Here is a 17940-nt window from a genome sequence, read left to right as displayed (position 1 = left end):
GGTAGGTGCCTTAGCTGTCTTAGTGTTAGAACAAAGGCAGGGGTACCATGCCAGATTCTTCCCATTGTTCCCATTTGGGCACTATATTCACTTTAGCACTTGCTTTACCATTTGATCTCTTGAGTCCACTGGAGGTATTGAGGAGAGTCAGGTTGGACAAGGTGGAATTCAGACATTGGCCACTTTCTAGCTATGCAACCTAGGTCAAAATTGTTTACCTCTCTGTGCCTCAGTGTCTTCCTCTGTTAAATGGGGACGGTGCTATGTTGTACCTTTTCAAGTTACATTTCAATGACTTATTTAGAGCTAACAAAAGGTAGCTATGATGATTTGCCAGTTGAGTGACAATGGGACCCTTGCTTCTGAGAGCTCTTCCACCCAATCTCGGCAGAACAGGAAATCCTAATCCTGGTGAGCAGTTGAACATGTGATTTCTCCTCTGTGCCTCAGTTTCTTCATCGATAAAATGGGGATAATTAATCATGCTAGCTCATAGGGGATCATAGGATCATGTGAGGATAAAGAGAGGTCATCTCATGGGTGTCCTTGGCATAGCATCTGGCCCAGAGTTGCCACTTTAAAAATACTTAGTGAGCTGTGGCTCATGCCAGTATTCCCAGCAATTTGGGAAGCAGAGGTGGGAGAATTGCTTGAGGCCAGGAATTCGATACTAGCCTGGGCACCATCACAAGACCCTACCTCTGCAAAATGAAAAAAGTTAGCCAGGTATGGTGGTGTGTGCATGTAGTCCCAGCTACTTGGGAGGCTGAGGTGGGAGGACTGCTTAAGCCTAGGAGGTCAAGGCTGCAGTGAGACATACCCACCACTGCACTCCAGCCTGGGTAACAGAACTAGAAGACAAATCTGGTTTAATGGTTGAGGTCTACAGAAACCAGACAGTCCTTTTTCTGATTAGAAAGGAAAGGAGAGAAATGGAATCTAGGGTTGAGTTTGCGTACTTACTTTTGAAAACACTTTTATGGTTGCATGTTATGTTCAGGAATGTTGAACAAATAGCATAGGCACGTGTCACTTTGTCCCTGATGGTAAAATTCCCAACCCTTGTTTCCTGGGTTTGGAAAGAGTAATCAAGGACACAATGGATTTGTGTGTTAAGGAAACACTCCACGGCTTGCATCTAGCCACTTGATCGTGCAAGGCCTGGCCGGAGCCCACCCCAGGAAGCTCTCAGTGTGACTCAGAGCCAAGTGGCTGTCCTCTTGGCTTTGAATGTTAAAGTGGAGAGAGTTCAAGGGCAGGGTCAGGAAGTGGCGGATGGAGCCAGCACAAGGTATTCCTGTGGACTGGGGAGATTTATACTCCTGCTGTCCATTGTTAGGGGCATAAAAATGGGCTGCGCCTTTCTTAGGATCATGGTCAGTGTTTGTCAAACAGGAGTGTTTCAGTGAGCTATGGACCACACACCTTAAAAAACAAACTCCTCTTTATTAAACCCATGTGTTTGTGAATAGACAAAGCTAGATTCATACAACCACCCACATATTCTGTCAAATGAAACTGCTCCAAAGACCAAGCAGACAGCTTTCCATAATAATATGCCTTTGTATACAGGCTTGTTCTTTTTCAAAAAAATTTGGACGTGCTTTGTTTTATTGGAGTCCCTCCTGCGAGAGAAGCTGGGGCAGCAGACATCTTTCCCATTTACCAAATAGGAAAACGGGAGCAGGCGGAATCCTGCTCTGTAAATTATTTTGTCCCTGAAAGTCACCATCAGTGATAGTTGCTGTACACACAAATTTAAAATACTGTAATTATGCTAACCCCAGATGTTTTTTGGTTTCCTTTTTCATATACACAGGGAGAAAAGGGCAGGCTAAGGTTTTTAAATCACAGCATTCTGTTCTGTTTCATACAGTTTCGCCTTTCTCTCTGGATCCTGGCAGGAAGGGGAGGAACATGTGACCAACTTTGGGGTCAAGGTTGACTCTTCTTGTAATTTAGAGGTGGAGGGGATGGGGAACGTGGTCGATCAGAAATTCTGAGATGCTGATGGCTGCAGTGATGCAATGCAGATACACTGAGCAAGGAGCGCTCTCTGTGTTCAAGGTCAGAGGTATCTCCGCCCCCTTGCAGTATGTTAGTTGCCTTCATGAGTGGTCAGTGAGCCTTAGCCCTAAGGCAGTGAGAGCACACCCTGAGTTTAACTGGCGTCAGGCGTGTCAGCTGTGAACCCTAGGAAGCAAGGAATGTTTACTTTATGCCTACTGTGAGCCCAGCACTGCATTATTAAGGTTTTCGAAGAGCACAGAGGCCAAGAGAGTGGGCTCTCAAGTCAGAAAGATGTGCGTTTTGGAAACGAGATCCACTACTTGGTGCACACGACTCAACCTCCCACGCTTCAGGTTTCTCCTCTGTAAAGCAGCTGCCTCACGGCATTGTTGTTAGGTGTTAATGAGATAATTTATGCCAAGCGGCATCTCTGGCATCTAGTGAGACTCCAGTAAATGGGGGCCACTAATCCCCTCACCATGGGTGTTCCCCATTTTACAGATGAGGAGTTAGAGTGCCCAGAGGTCTGAATGACTTGCTACGACGTCACAGCTAGCAAGTGGGAAAACTACGATTCAAACTCAGGCCCTCAGGGTCGGTAGCCTCACTGTCTTCACTATGTTGAGTTCCCAGTTCTCCTGCAGATATGAAGACCCCAATAATTCTGCCTTGAGGTGTCTCCTCTGCAGACACCTGGCCCCCAACCTTATGCAGATTCTCACCAGCTTTCTCTCATTTCCCTACTGAGAAGGCTTGGCCTGGGGACCTTCTCAGGGCAAATGAGTCTTTTCTCCAAGAGCCAGCCCCTCTTTTAGAGAAAATAAAGCAGTTTGGGAAAAGTAACAAAGGCTGCATTTGTGTATTTTGCTTTATGGAGCTGAAAATATCTGGTAAATTGATCCAGTGGGAGTAATAAATACACATTACTTTATCTTGTTCTTCATGTCCTATACCCCTGAGCCTTGATAGAACAACACCACTTAATAGACTTAAAAAAGAGTAATTACACTCATTGGTTGTGTGATTTTTCAGCCCTCCCAGCCCTGCCTGACCTTCTAATTTAGCTCACCGTGTCTAACTAATGCATTTATATTCATCTTTTATGAAGCATGTATAGTACAGAATTGACTTCAGAGCCTTTTTCAAGCTGTCCTCCCAGGTCCCCAATCTGGTTAGTAGTAAGGAGAATGGGAGTCATCCATCTCTATACGTCTGCATGTATAGATAACACGTAGACATAGCTCAAAGCATTTTTTATCCTTTATGAAACATAATAAAAAGTATTTATTACATTTTTACTTTAAAGCTTTTATACATTCTAGCATTATTTACAGCTAAACATGCAGGCAAAAGATGCGAGTGTTTTTAAAATGATTACTGTTAATGTTTCTGCTTGTCAGAAGTGCTTAAATTTTCCTGCACTTTGTCTAAAAACTTAGTACTGTTGCCTTTTAAGAACAACACATTTAAAAGATCTTGCAAGTCAGATTTGCAAACACTGCTGACAGTTTGTGATGAATGATATTGCAAAATTTGCAAGATGTTTGTCATTTCACACAGCCGACATATTAAGGAACGGATTAAGAAACGCGAAACCCCTGTGGAAAACAACAGTCCCAAACAAACCTCCGCCAAACCTTGAACCCAGAGAGCACACCAGAATCTCTCACCCGGGTTTTCTCTCCCAACTTCCCACTCAGCCAGTGGAACCCAATTGTTCTCAGTGCATTTTCTCTCACCATATGGTCTCCTCATTACCATACACTAAGCGTCCATATGGGAAACTTGTGAAATGAACTGTATTCATTTTAACTGCCAGATGAGCAGCCTTTTGCTTTGCAAGCTTAGCTTAAGTCATCTGCTGTCTTCATGTTGTTATGGCAACACAGCACCAATAAAAAATTCTAATCTACTGTAAGTGATCACAGTATTTTAAGTGCTTGCCTATAACTGCCCTCAAAGGGGAAGAGAGAGGAGGGTCCTATTTGTCCAAGGAGCAAAAGGTTGTTGTTCATTCCAGCAGGTGTCAGTAAAGAAGCTGGTGACATGGGGATTGAAGTATCAGTGTGGCTGGCTGTGTAGTAGGTTGGGATTATAAGGGAGGTGAACACCAGGAGGGTGGATGGTGGGAAGGAAGGATTGTGGACTCTTTTGATGGGTCTCCAAAAGCTCATTGAATGTCAAAGCCCCATAGTATCTCTGGCAGACATGCTCGTCTGCTGGTGCTGTGTGGCCAGCCCGCCATGAAGGAACTCAAGGCTTCCTTGGAAATACAGAGGTAGCAAATCCTCATGGTAGCTACTCCTTCACTGGCATTCGAAAATCTCAGCCTCTGAGATGAAGCGGCTCTCCCTGTACACGTGAATTAGTCATTTCAAACACCAGGCTAATTAAGAGTACCTTAAAGTAATGGAAGTCGGCAGCAACATCCTTAAATATAAATCATTTTCACCTCTGCGGGCCACATGATATGTTGCATCTCTGTCGCTCTATCTGTATTGAAAGTGAATGTTTATAGTCTCAGTTCATCAGTTCACATTAGCCTCATGCTGAATATTTAAACACAGAACAATTTGAACACACCATGAAGGAAGACAGTGACTGCACTTTCATTTGGAACAGCAAGGGCTCATCTAATAATAATTTAGTAAATCAGCCATTTAGTGGCTCAGTTGTGCACTGCATTGTGCCAAATATTATTCACTTCAACTGTACACTTGCAAAATTGAAATTCAGGCTCCAGTCACAGGCACTGTTTTTGCTCAGTGGAGAGATGAGACCTAAAATCACCCTCCCTAAAGAGCGTTCATGTTTAGTGATTTATCATAAATACAGAGCTGGGGCAAAATAAAACTGGAGTTGGCTGTATACAATGTATTCTAATTATGCTTTTATTGTTTTAGTCTTTATGCAAAGACTACCAGTAATTCAAAACCTGCAGTTGCATCAGTGAAAATACAAATAAGAAATCTTTGCATAACCACATTGCCTCCTAGCAGAAAGGGGATGACTAAGGGATTCAGCAAAGGATAAAGAAAAACTTAACATCTTCATCTTCCACACTGACACTAGCGTCTCTCTCGCTTTCACTATCTCTCTTTCTCTTTCTCATTTATTTACTTTTTTTAATTTGAGGAAACTCAATTAACATTATATCCTGAAGTGAAAGTGACCCTCCTCAGACAAAAACACAGAAACAAATGGCGAAACTTATGGTATATTCAGCTCTTAGAAAAAAACATGCTTGAGTTTGATTCCAGGAAACATTTTGTCTCTGTATTCTCTTGTCAAAAACACAAGCTATGGAATGCGGTCCAATTCCCCCTGTATCTACCAGAAAACTTACAGGCAGATTCCATTTCCCCATTTGATAACATGCTCAGTTTAGGGGGTTGGTATCCCCTACTACTGATATTTCTTTTATCCAGGGAGTTTAGCCTGGATCTGTGTACCCCTGAAATTGCATTTAGAATTCCTGTGTGTGCGTGCATGTGTGCGTGATGCATATGCACACACAAATGCCTACACATGTAATTTACCTAGGGCTAGAAGTTGTAGCTTCACTTAAAAGGCTGATGGCCCTCATGAAAATTGTAATTCTCACCTCTTTAGGTTATTTATCTTGAGCTGACTTATTTTGTGGCAAATTCTTCTGCTTGTCATTATTGTTTCCTTCCCATTTTAGAGATGAGGAAACTGAGGTTCATAGAGGACAAGTAACCTGCTCAAGCTTATGCAGCTAGTAAGTGGAGGTTTCCTAACTTCCCATACTTCCTAACCAGTGGTCCATTTAGAGTCTTTTATAGAGTTTTGAAAATAGGATTACATCTCAAACATAGCACTCAATACACATTGACTGTAAGAATGCATATATTTTTGCCAGAGTTCCTTGGAAAATAAATGGGAATTATTAATAATATTGCTGGTTATTGCCTGATAAGCACTAACTAAATATAATCTACTGAACCAGGTGTTGGTATTAACGCTGTTTTACAGATGAGAACACAGAGGCATGTGTTTACACTGCTAATACATAGCAGAACATGGATTTGAGCCAAGTCTATTGGACTCCAGATCCAGAGCCTATATCCCTAAGCAGTGCCTCCCAGAATTAAGAAATTTTAAGGAAAAAAGCCAACTTACAATATCAATCTTAAAACCCTTCCAGCCTGGTTAGAGAAGGAGGCAAGTGGTGGCCTACGCCTGAGGTTAGCTCACAAAGGGCTGAGCTAGGTGGAAGTGGCAGGAAGAACTCACCTGTAAATGCAAACAAACCCTGGGTACCATGCTTTCCCTTTTTAGCTGCAGAGTCATTATGGGAGGGACTTGCAATAACCGTTATCCAATAGCTCAGTGCTGGAACTCTTTCAAGTTCTTTTTTAGCACTGAGTTCTTGATGGGGAGGATTAAGTTTAACCTACTTCATATCACACCCTGCATACAGGGGCATTGAACATAATTACTCATTAGTTCAAGGGTAGGTGACAGGAGAACCAAGGGGTGAACTCATTTCTACCTCCAGCCACCCAACATCCTCCCCTTAAAGACTGAAGCCCTTCGGAACAGAGATGCTTGGAGGTCTTAAGTCTTGCTCACTATTTTCAGCCCTGAGTAACACTTCAGTGGAGCATTGGAGTAATAAGTACCAAGCCCCAACAGTCTTGAAGCAGTGGATTCTAATTGCAGTTATACTCAGGACCATCTGTAAAGCCTTGAGAATTATCATTTACAGATATCGTTTGTCTGGAGATACACATAATAACCGATGATGTTCATGCTCAACAGTTTAAGAAGCAAAAGCAAATTATATTTTTGTCTCCTTTATGTATCTATATAGTATGGAAACATATCACTCAAGTTTCCCTATAGTATGCATCCAAAAATAGAAATATACACATGCATTTGTATACACACACCAAACATACATACAAACACATCCACGTATGTGTACATGACAAATACATCTCTTTGTTTACTGAGCAGTCCTTTTACTTTTAAGCTCGGTATTTATTCAGCCTTGGCCTAGGGAAAGAGAAGCCACAGTCAAAAGACAAAGAGAAACAGAAGTAGTTAATTTTTGGCTTTTTGTGTTTTCTAAAAGCCCAGGCCTTGGCGACTTAAAGGTGACTTAAAAGATTTTCAAGGGTAATTTTGACTCTAGGCCGTTTTTGTTTCATGTGCTGACTTTACAACCTACCCCTGAAAAAGGCACCTCTGTCCAGAGCTTTCTCTTTAAGCAGAGACTTTTATCCTGATCAGAAAGTCGATTTCCAAGGCACTCAGCAGGACCTAACCCACAGCGTTGGTCTTAAACCAGTACAATGAATTGGAATAAGAAGATCCCGCCAGAGGTTACCAAGTTCAGCTCTGTACCTCCAAGCAGGTCATAGTCACAAGGGTGCAGACACCATTTTTCACTGTATTTGTGGCGGGAAGCACCCCAGGCTCCCATTCACCAATTACCATGACACCATTTAGAAGAAAATGCCAGGAGACCAAAAAAAAAAGGGAGGGGAAAGCCATTGTCATACTCTTCTCAGAAATACCTGGTTTCACAATTTATACTTAACTGCTGACACTTGAAAAGTTGAACATTTTGGTAAAATGAATCAAGCTGTAATGTTTCTTTTATGAGATCCCCTTGCAGGAAAGGGAAGCTTGGCACCTCATGGAGCCCAAGCTTAGTTATCCATCATAGTAAAGTCAGCTGTCCTAGCCAGCTTCTCAGAGGTCACGCGATCGAACCAACAGCTCTTACAACTATATTATTGCTTACGGGACAGTAATTGAGGCACCAGATAAAAATTACCTGGTCTAATAGGCAGCGAACAATTTTCACTCAATAAAATTATGAGCCAAATCATTCATTTCATAACACTCTGGCTAATTTATTTGTTGACCTTTTAATATCCATAGCTCTTCAGTGGTATTAACTGCAACTCAGACAAAATCTCTTGTTCATTTCACTTTCATTGATTTTTTTTTTTCCATTGAGGCAATAACAGTTGCTTGAAAACAGCCTTTTTCTTTCCACTGTAAAAGTCAATCACGTAAGTTACTATGTCTTACGTTGATATAGCGGCGTTAGCTTACAACCTAGTTTAATTTCATATGATTCAGAGTCTCCTACACCATGTTTTTAACAAAGGCAAGGCTCTCTGGTTTACCTCCAACCACACCGCATGCTGGTTCATAATAATATGTTTGAGAAGTAAGAGGGCTGTCATCTAATCTGAACATAAAATCAACTTTAAAATTAGAGGAGGTTCAGAAGAGGTCCTCCTGCTGCATTTTCTCCAGACTAGAATACTTTTGGTGCCTTGGCCTCTGGTATTAATAGCAGTAGACTCTTTCAAAATGTTTAATTCCTTTGTTCTGGAAACGTCTAGAGATTTTTACTGTGGTTTGAATTTCATTTTTTAAAAAGACTCTGGGCAAAAAGTATGCGCTAGAATATTCTGTGGGGCAGTCGAAGCTTCAGCTGAATCTTCTTATATACTAAGATACTATGAAGCCTTTAGAATGCGGGGTTGTAAAATATAATTGTTATACATTTGGCATTTTATGCCTCCCTGGAAATAACTACTTGCTACCTATACCTCATTTATGTTCCTCCTTTCCATTTCAATTTACTCTAAAGTGGTCCTTAGCTATAATGAGAATGCCCCTTTCAACAGAAACATGTTTAATTATATCCATGCTAAATGTAAGTGACTCTTCTCAGTCATAGGGCTGCTAAGTAAAGAGTGTTTAAAGTGTGACACTAAAGGCTTCTAATGATCTGCAGTAAGCTCTATTTTAAGAAGTTTATATTAAAAGAAAAATGAAAAATTTGAGGAATGTCTCGGAGGATGGGAAACTAAACGGTGCCCAAGCGTTATTTTGGTTTGTTTTACTCTTTCCCTCACTGCCTTCATTATACTGATTTTTTAGAATGCAGAGTCTGCCATTGTGGAATTTTCCATTTGGCTGAATAAACACAAAGGAAGTTGGGACATAAAACTACCCTCCAAAGAAATACATCTCAGGACAACTAGTATTTATTGCATTGTACATCCAGCTCTGCAAGAAATGGGCTGCAAGAAACTTCCAATCAATTTTTCAGCATTCAGCCTTTCCAATCAGTAATGTCACCCAGGCTTTCAGAAGCCAGTGGGGAAAGATCCAGGACTTAAAGTCTAGGAGCTGAATGCACACATCAAAATCTGGGTCCTGCAGTAAAGCCTGTATGAAGGAAGGCAGTGAAATCAATGCTGATTTCATTGATAGGTACTTATCATCTCTACATCAAGAGTGATTTTGTCATTTCACTTCATTTTATCTTGCTGATATTTGGCCACTACATTTTGAATCCCCTGATAAGGCAAAGTAGATTGGTGATAAATGGGTATCAGGGAAATGTGCAGCGACAGAGAAGTATTGTGCTTCTTTCTCAGAAATCACCCAACTCAACTTGACTTAGATTATTGATGCTTGTAGTTTTCTTTTCTTTTTTTTTCTGTTTCCATCTACATCCCTGAAAACATTATTTCCTATTTGGGTAAGCATAAAGCCAAGCACAGATTATCCTCCCAAATTACTGAAGTATCCCTGGGCTTTAATTTTATGGGTGGAGTTCCCAGAGTCTCAAAATCTAATGCTGAGATATGAAAATTAATGTTGTGTTCATGTATGGGTATCTATTGGCTTTATGAGTTGACCTACACATGCTATGAACACAAGAAAGTTCAGACTATCTTTCCTGCTCATCTAGGGTTGCGTCACCCAAAACATTGAACTGGGTTTATAAATCGGCCCAGTATTGGCCAGTGAACTTGAGCTTATTAGCTATAGATTTCAGGTCAAATGCTAAAGAGAAGACTCCCACAGATGGTGAATAATCCTAAGATTTTTAACTCATAAAATAGAAGATGAGTTAACTATGTCTGCATATTTGTCATGATATGCCTGGTTCCCAATGTGTCTTTCTATGAATGTGCAAATACCTAACTATTTCCAAGGGCCTAAGAGTATAGCTAATAAAAGACTGAGGACATAAGGACCAACCTCATGTTGCTAGCAGCCTATAACTTGAGATAATGTCTGTACTAGACATGATTCATTGTATTAATCACAAAATTAAAATGTGTAAGTCCAAGCCAGCAGGAATGAAAGAGCAAATTCATAAAAAAGTGACATAAAAAAAACTCACAGTGATCAAAACTTGACCTTTGGGAATTTATATATTGGACGTAAAAGTCTGTAGCTAAATGGAACACCAAACTTAAGTCTTCTACTTTTATAAACCACGCCAAATATGACTTTTGTCATTTCATCATACAAATTGTGTACTTTTAAAAATCAGTAACTATATCTTAGATTAACACATCAACATGAATTTCTCAAGACTTGTGGTTTGCTAAACATTATCGTAGGAGCTTAGAGAAGGAGATTAAGACCTACCACTGGCCTCAAAAACTCTGCAGTCTAGCTATGGAGAATGAAGACTAACACGCTTCAGATCAGAGTACAATGACCTCTCAGTATGTACTTCTGTGCTGTGCTGGGTGACACAGATGGTCAGCACTCTTTTTCAGAGAAATTAGAGAGATTAGGAGCTGGGGAATCTGAACTGGGGTATCAGATTAGGAGCTGAGGTATCAGGAATTATTTCTGATAGAACAGTGTGATTTTCAAGAGCCAGGCTCTGATGTCTAACAGGCCTGGGGTTGAATCCATGCTCAGCCACTAGTCAGCGGTGGAAACTTTGGGAAAGTTAGCTGACCTCGCTGAGTGTCAGTTTCGTCATCTGTCAGAGGGTAATAGAAAGAATACCTTAAAACGCTTTCTATGAAGGTTGAATAAATTCTTGTTCCACTTTCAATAAATGAGAGTTATCTCCTTCATTACCGCACCATCACAATCCCCTTCGGTACCAGGCTTCAGAGGATGGAGAGAGGCATTGTCAATGGGCACAGACTGAAGCCAGCATTCCCCCCCAAAAAAGGGGAAGGCAAAAGGAGCAAAGGTATGGAGATAGAAAGGAGCCAAATGTTTTACTTCTAGGCTGGGGAGGACAGGCATAGAGAGCAGTTCTTCAAACACATAGGGAGAGATGATTGGATAAAGATGGTAGGACAAAATGATGGTGACGATCTTTTGTGACTCTCATCAAACCTTGTAGGTCAGTGCTGGGAAGATAATGTGCCCTGAAAATTGCTGGAGAATAAGATCCACATATGATGATAGGGCAACAAAAAGCTCAAACAATATTTGCTAATTGATTGGGTTGCAAAGTAGAAAGTAAAGCTGAATCTTCCCTTTATATTTGTAGTCCATTCAGCATTTTTATTACAAAGCTTCTAAAATATAAGTAAAACTCATGCCAGCTACATTTGAACTGTTTCTTGGAACCCCATTCCTCCTTCAGTCTCCCTGACATTTCTGTAGACTCTAAATAGAGTAAGAATAATGTATCCACATTTTTCTCCATAGACCCCTACTCACACAACCATCAACCTATGGTCATAGCAAGACAGATGAAGCCAGGTTTTGATTGTGAGATGAAATCAATCAGTGAAAAGTAGTTGTTGTTTTTAAGGAGTAAAGCTTTTTTTTTTTTTTTTTTAATCTTTAAGAGAAGAAATCCAAGGCCATGAACAGAAAAATTGTCTGACTCAGGATGTAGATTGGAGAACAAGCATTACCTCTACAAGGAGACTCTGGGGCTTTTCAATATTTAGGATACTAGTATATGTCTTTTTAATTCCCAAAAGGGTTTTTTTTTTTTTTTAAAAAAAACCTAAGGATAGAATTAATTATCTTGGAATTGTCTAATATCCACTCTTACGTTTGAAACTGCAAGCAGGGAGACGTTTTAAACATTATGAAAAGAAGAGAAAATCTCCCCTGACAAATAAATTCCTTGAAACATTAGATATTAGTACTAGTCAAGTGCTTGTTCTTTTCAGAAATATTAAAATTGCATATTAAAATGAAAGGATTCTTAGACTGTGCTCCTGCCTAATGCCACAAAAAATAAGAATTTAAGAACAATTTGAGAGACAAAAGATTATATGAAACATCCAGCACTTCCCCTTATGGGAAATTTCTTTTTTTAACATCCAAGGCTCAATCATTTCCTAATGTGAAATTACAGATTTTTCAAATTACCATATAAAACTGCAAAAAAATTACACTTGTGACCACAGAAGAGATGGCATACACTATCAATTTGATTTTAAAAGGCATACATCTTTTATACTACCTGTCATTTTTATAATGCCTTTTACAAATTTAATCAATACATTTTAACATTCTATATACTTTAAGTGCAATATACAATAAATATTCAAGTTTCATCTTAAACATGCTTTAGCCTTTAAATTGTTAAAACTACAGTGCCCTTTCAATCTACTTACATAATGTCATAAAATATACATTTCAAGGTAAATGAAGTCAGCTACTTCAATTTAGTCCCTCAAACTGGTAGTAAATGAGAGGTTAACACTATGGTGCCAAACCCATTATTGAGTAAATTTAGCACCTTGGACAGCTCTGTAAAATCTTTATTGCTTTCCTGACCTGCTCGTCATGTTCTGTCTGTGTGTTCAGTGGCTCTCAGCTCTGATTGAAAGGCAATATATTAGATCCCCAACACAAACACGCTTGGGGGCTAGTTCACTGGGAGCGTAATGACATGGAGGTGAGAGCAATTTTCTGGTCACCGAAATCCAAGCACCTTGCAGGTCCATTGTACTAACTCATAGAGGACCCAGAAATTTTCTTTCTCCTTCCCATTTGCAGAAATAACTAATAGAAGCCAAATCACATGGGCAAAGCTGAACCAAGTCTTTCTTAAATCCTTACAAGTTGATACTACAGTGAAGGATATTTTTTGATGGGCTAGATATTATTTAAGGGTGTCCCTCACAGGGCAAGAAATCCAGGTTCACACTCCTCAAATCCAAGACTGCTGGCCTGAAATGATGCTGTGCTGATGACCTACCTATGGCAATGTACTCAATGGGAAAACATGCCCCAGCATGGTGGATCAAAGAAGACAGCATCATGGATCAAAGAAGGATGCTCCTTTAGGAAACAAGATCCACGTGTTTTATTTTCAAAGGATTAAATGGAGATGAGAGCTCTGGATAGCGATATAAGGAGAAAAAAAAGTAGATTATGTCATTGAAAAACTCTTAACACCAAGGATATACAACATATACTGATAGATGGTATTTTTTCAGGCTTATGAAAACTTCAAAGATCTTGGAGTTTAATTTCGAACATCCCTCCTCCCTGCTTCTGTGAAATTAATTAAAATAAGGTACACTGTTCTAAGTCCCCAATTATAGTGTTACAAGAGCGAAGTTCATAAGTGTAGTTTCTTTCTGTGCCTCATCATGCTTTTGACAAACAGGAGACTTGCTTTTTTTCCCCCTAAAATGCAAAGAAAGGAAAATACCTTCCCTGCCAAGCCCTAACACTGACGTAAATATTTATTTGGAGAAATAAATGAGCATAGGCCTAGCGAAGTCAAATCTTAGTAAATAAACTCACTTGATCCTGTTTTGTTTTAAAGCCATGAGGTTTTAGTGAAGGCAATACAGGCTGAATTTGATCTGGGGATAGGGTTTAGTGTGCCCGTACCATAGTAAATTATTAACTGCTCTGGTCAGACAATACAGTGAACAAAAAGTGGTAAATTAGCTTGTAGCTTACATTAAAAAATAAAGAAATGATTTCAGATGTATTGTTTCAAACCCCTTTGATTATATAATATTTTTTACTCCCTACTTTAAAAATAACAACTGTTTTATAAAGGGGGTCTATCAGCTTAAGGCAAGCATAAATGTTTATTGAGAACTGAAAACCCCTCTATCTTATTTTTGAATTTAGGACATTAGATATGTCATAAGTAGTTACTGTAGTATGACAACTACTTTATCTTATATTATAGAGAATTTAAAATTGAAAAATGCTAATATGTATCTAAAAGCTTGTCATTTCAAGAGTTGTTCAAGGATTTTTGAAGAGGCTATGGTGACAGCAAAATGAATGCGATTATCTCCCTATTTTCTGATCAGCGACTGCAGTCTATGAAAATTGAACAGCACTGCTTCTCCATGTAGAAATCTATTGTGTAAAACATTTAAAGTTATACTTCTGTTTGAAACTTTACCCACAGCCAAAAATGGTAACCATATCTTCCTGTAAATCACCTCTGATGATCATACCTCACCCTTAGGTTTGGTTGTCTGACAAGCGCCTATCTTTTGCATAGATCAAGCTTAACTTTGCTTTCCTTTTCACATTCTAGTGGAAATGAATTTGAAGAAATTTAGTTAGAACCAAAAATATCAGCACCATACTCACTTTTGTAGAGTACTCCCTATTATTAGAACCAAGCATGCAGGCTAAATATGGAAGTCCACCTAAGTAAAAAGAGGGAGATATTTTTTCTTCAACTGGAATGAGCAGCCAAATATATATCTAGGATGAGAATGAATGAGCAAATGGGGGAAATCACAAACAATACTGAAATAGCAAATAATTGCTGTAAAAGAAATAGATACTGCCAGTAATGAAAATTGGTGCAGAGGGGGCTTCTGAGGACAGTAGAGTCCTTCCATAAGAGTTTTTGACAAACAGTGCATTGCCTCAGTATGTGGGTTTCCTACATCACCCGCTTATATTATGGCTTTGCCATCCAAGAGAGATAAACAAAAGAAGTTTAATACTACATGCTTCTAGTAGCTGAAGATTGATTGGAAATCCCTCGAAAATGACCTGTCTGATAAGGTCATGGTTCCTGGAATAAGCAATTAAGTGCAAAATAAACACGTCTTAGGGATTCGTACCACGCACTGAATGACATCGATTGTAGTAATCTAGTAAATGACCTAGGAATTGTATTCAGCAATAAACATATGAGTGCTTTATCATGCCTATGGCAGACTATTGAGTGATGTATTTTATCTTGCAGTACCAATGATGCTCACCTTTTGACTCAATTAAGTGTGTATGTGAACAGGGACAAATTGGTGATTTAACGCCATTCTGGGGTTCCCCAAGCTATGGCCTTTATAGCAGTGCCTTGGCAAAGTATGGCCAGAGGGACTGGAAAGTGATCATGTCTAAAGATAACGACAACCTGCCTTCGCTCAAAGGATTGTATCTGCTTTTCTCTTGACAGGAAGTAATACTTAAAAGGGCTGCGGATCTGGTAGAAGCTCTGTATGGGATGCCACACAACAACCAGGTGAGCGCTGTGGGTTTCTAGCCTGTGTGGACTGCCACATGCAATTAAAGATCTCAGATTCCATATCATAATGAGAAAGCACAGAAAATATTAAAGCCATGTGCATGAGTTAAGAGTATAAGTAATTCAGATATAACATGTTGCAAGACTCTTCAATCCTCTCTTTTGTAAACCTTTTATTGCCCTTTCCACTGAATCATTGTCTGTATGAGAAAAGGTGGTTCATTTAAAACTAATCTTTAGTGGAAACGTACTTCCTAATTGAAGAGGAGAGTTACTGGTGCTTTATTTTATTTCTCTCAGGTTTTCAAGCAAATTTAGGAAGAGAAAGAGGGTTTAATTTTTTCTCCAAAAAGTATAACAAGGCCTGAATAGTACTGCCTGCTTCTATTTCATAGAACTCCATGTATAAGATTCACATAGCTTAGGAAACTGAGTCCGACAAACCATTCACTCCTTTTTCATGTAACCTGAGTCAATGTCTGGGGGACACAGTCCCATTAATACTCAGGAATGCAGGTAGTCATCTACAACCTTCCCTTAACATCAACAGGGGAGATGAATTGCAGCCTCTCTCCGTCTCCCCCTGGGTAACCTCAGACTTCCTACACATTATTGGGAAGGATAGAAAACCTCATGGTACTGACCTGTATGGACTGTAGGGTAGTATGAAGGCATGTTAAGATAATGGACTTTCAAAATCAGACAAATGGGCTTATGAATCTCAGCTCTGTTCTTAAATAGGTGAGTGTCCTTAGGTGAGGTTTTTGACTTTCCAAGCCTCAGTTTCCCCATGGCATGATGATGGTGAGACTAATATAACAGGTTTGTCAGGAGGGTCGCAGAAGTTAATGCAGCCGACCATTGAAAACCCTGAGTACAGTGCCTGGCACTGGAAAAAAATGGTATTGTTGGGAATATGACTGGGGACAGCTAAAGGGGATATTCCTTTGACTTTTCAGGAAATCATTCTGAAGAGAGCGGCCGACATTGCCGAGGCCCTGTACAGTGTTCCCCGCAACCACAACCAACTCCCGGCCCTTGCTAACACCTCGGTCCACGCAGGGATGATGGGTGTGAATTCGTTCAGTGGACAACTGGCTGTGAATGTCTCTGAGGCATCACAAGCCACCAATCAGGGTCAGAAGCTTGCTTTTCTCTTCCCTCACACGTTTTCCCTCTCCCTCCCCAACCTTAAGCAGCCCATCTCCTCATTTATTGGTCATGAACAATTTTTACATTAAAGAATTATTTTCATCCCAAAAGGGAGATTCTTAGTTTGTGTGTATAAGATATTATTGTACAATGTTGGTCCTAGCTATCATTCTGGTAATCTAATATAGGGGGCTAGAAAGGATGCATGCATTTAGCCATCTCTCTACATTTAACTTTTCATCATAAACCATGAATGACAGATCGCAAAGAGGGATGGAATTAAAGTTTTGAGGGCCCAAAGCACATCATTCTTGCCCAAGGAATAGGAACCTGTTAACTCCAGGGTACATCTCTTAGATCGGGATTTATTTCTGCTCTAAAATGATAATTTATAGGCCCAGCATTGCCACTTCTCATGGCCCTGCTAAGTATTTATGATCTCCTAAGAAATGTGTCTTTTGCTCGCTTCCCATTTTAATCACAGAGCTAGCACCACCAACCCACGCACATGAATCACCCAGTCCCTTCCCTCTGGGTTGCGGCGATGGGGCCAGAAACAGAGACCTTCTTTCCCCGAGTCTTCCAGGATTGCCACCATCCGAATGCCACCCTCACCCCTGGTTTTGCCCCCACCCCTCAGGTTTCACCCGCAACTCAAGCAGTGTGTCACCACACGGGTACGTGCCGAGCACCACTCCCCAGCAGACCAACTATAACTCCGTCACCACGAGCATGAATGGATACGGCTCTGCCGCCATGTCCAATTTGGGCGGCTCCCCCACCTTCCTCAACGGCTCAGCTGCCAACTCGCCCTATGCCAGTAAGTACAGATGTGTGTCCCGTGTTCATGTTTCGCTAGAAGAACTTGGCATCGTGCCATGTGGCCCAGTGGGCAGGGCTTCTCAGTCTGAGGGCCCCTATCTTTCCATCCTGCAAGGCACCATCTCCAGCAGGAATCTCCGTTCTCCAGTGCTCACCTTCCTTCCTACAAAGTCTCCCTAACAGTCAGAATGTTGCTACCATCCAAAGCAGCTGTATGAGGTCGCTTCAGGAACCCACGCTCCGAGTCAGGTGAAGATGGGTTGACTCCCACTTCTACCAGTTACTAACTCCCACTTTTACCAGTTACCATCAGCTACTCAGGAAACTGAGGCAGGAGGTTTGCTTGAGCCCAGGAGTTCAAGGTTACAGTGAGCCATGATTGTGCCACTGCACTCCAGTGCCTGGGTGACAGCAAGACCCTGTCTCAGAGAAAAAAACAAACCAAAAAAACCCTATAAACAATGAGGACACCATATTTGTCATCTACGTAAGCCCAAAACATCTATTAGTTTTGTCTTACTTCATCTGATTATTTTAGCTACATAAAAGGAGGCAAGTTCATTTCCTCTCCAAGCCTCAATTTTCTCATCTGTAAAATGGAGAAGGAACTAGCACCGACCCCATCCAGTGTTGTAAGACATAGATAATGCATACAGTGAGCTTGTCCTGATTCCTGATACATGGAGGCACATTTAGTAAATCTAATAATC

General features: G+C 40.4%; 1 protein-coding gene across 13 annotated transcripts in view; it reads left to right on the top strand.

Annotated features, from left to right (window-relative positions):
• EBF1 (EBF transcription factor 1) overlaps positions 1 to 17940 on the top strand; it is a 412231-nt gene that overhangs the window by 378789 nt on the left and 15502 nt on the right. For all 13 annotated transcript variants that reach the window (XM_005558408.5, XM_065547012.1, XM_065547013.2 and 10 more), the window contains 3 exons: positions 15188 to 15253; positions 16216 to 16393; positions 17049 to 17228. In XM_005558408.5, the coding sequence (XP_005558465.1) occupies positions 15188 to 15253; positions 16216 to 16393; positions 17049 to 17228 (424 nt within the window). The remainder of the gene's footprint in view (positions 1 to 15187; positions 15254 to 16215; positions 16394 to 17048; positions 17229 to 17940) is intronic.

The sequence above is a fragment of the Macaca fascicularis genome, chromosome 6, assembly GCF_037993035.2.
Source record: "Macaca fascicularis isolate 582-1 chromosome 6, T2T-MFA8v1.1".
In the NCBI taxonomy this organism is placed as follows: domain Eukaryota; kingdom Metazoa; phylum Chordata; class Mammalia; order Primates; family Cercopithecidae; genus Macaca; species Macaca fascicularis.
Note: the sequence above shows the minus strand (reverse complement) of the source record. Positions and strands in the feature narration are given on the sequence as shown.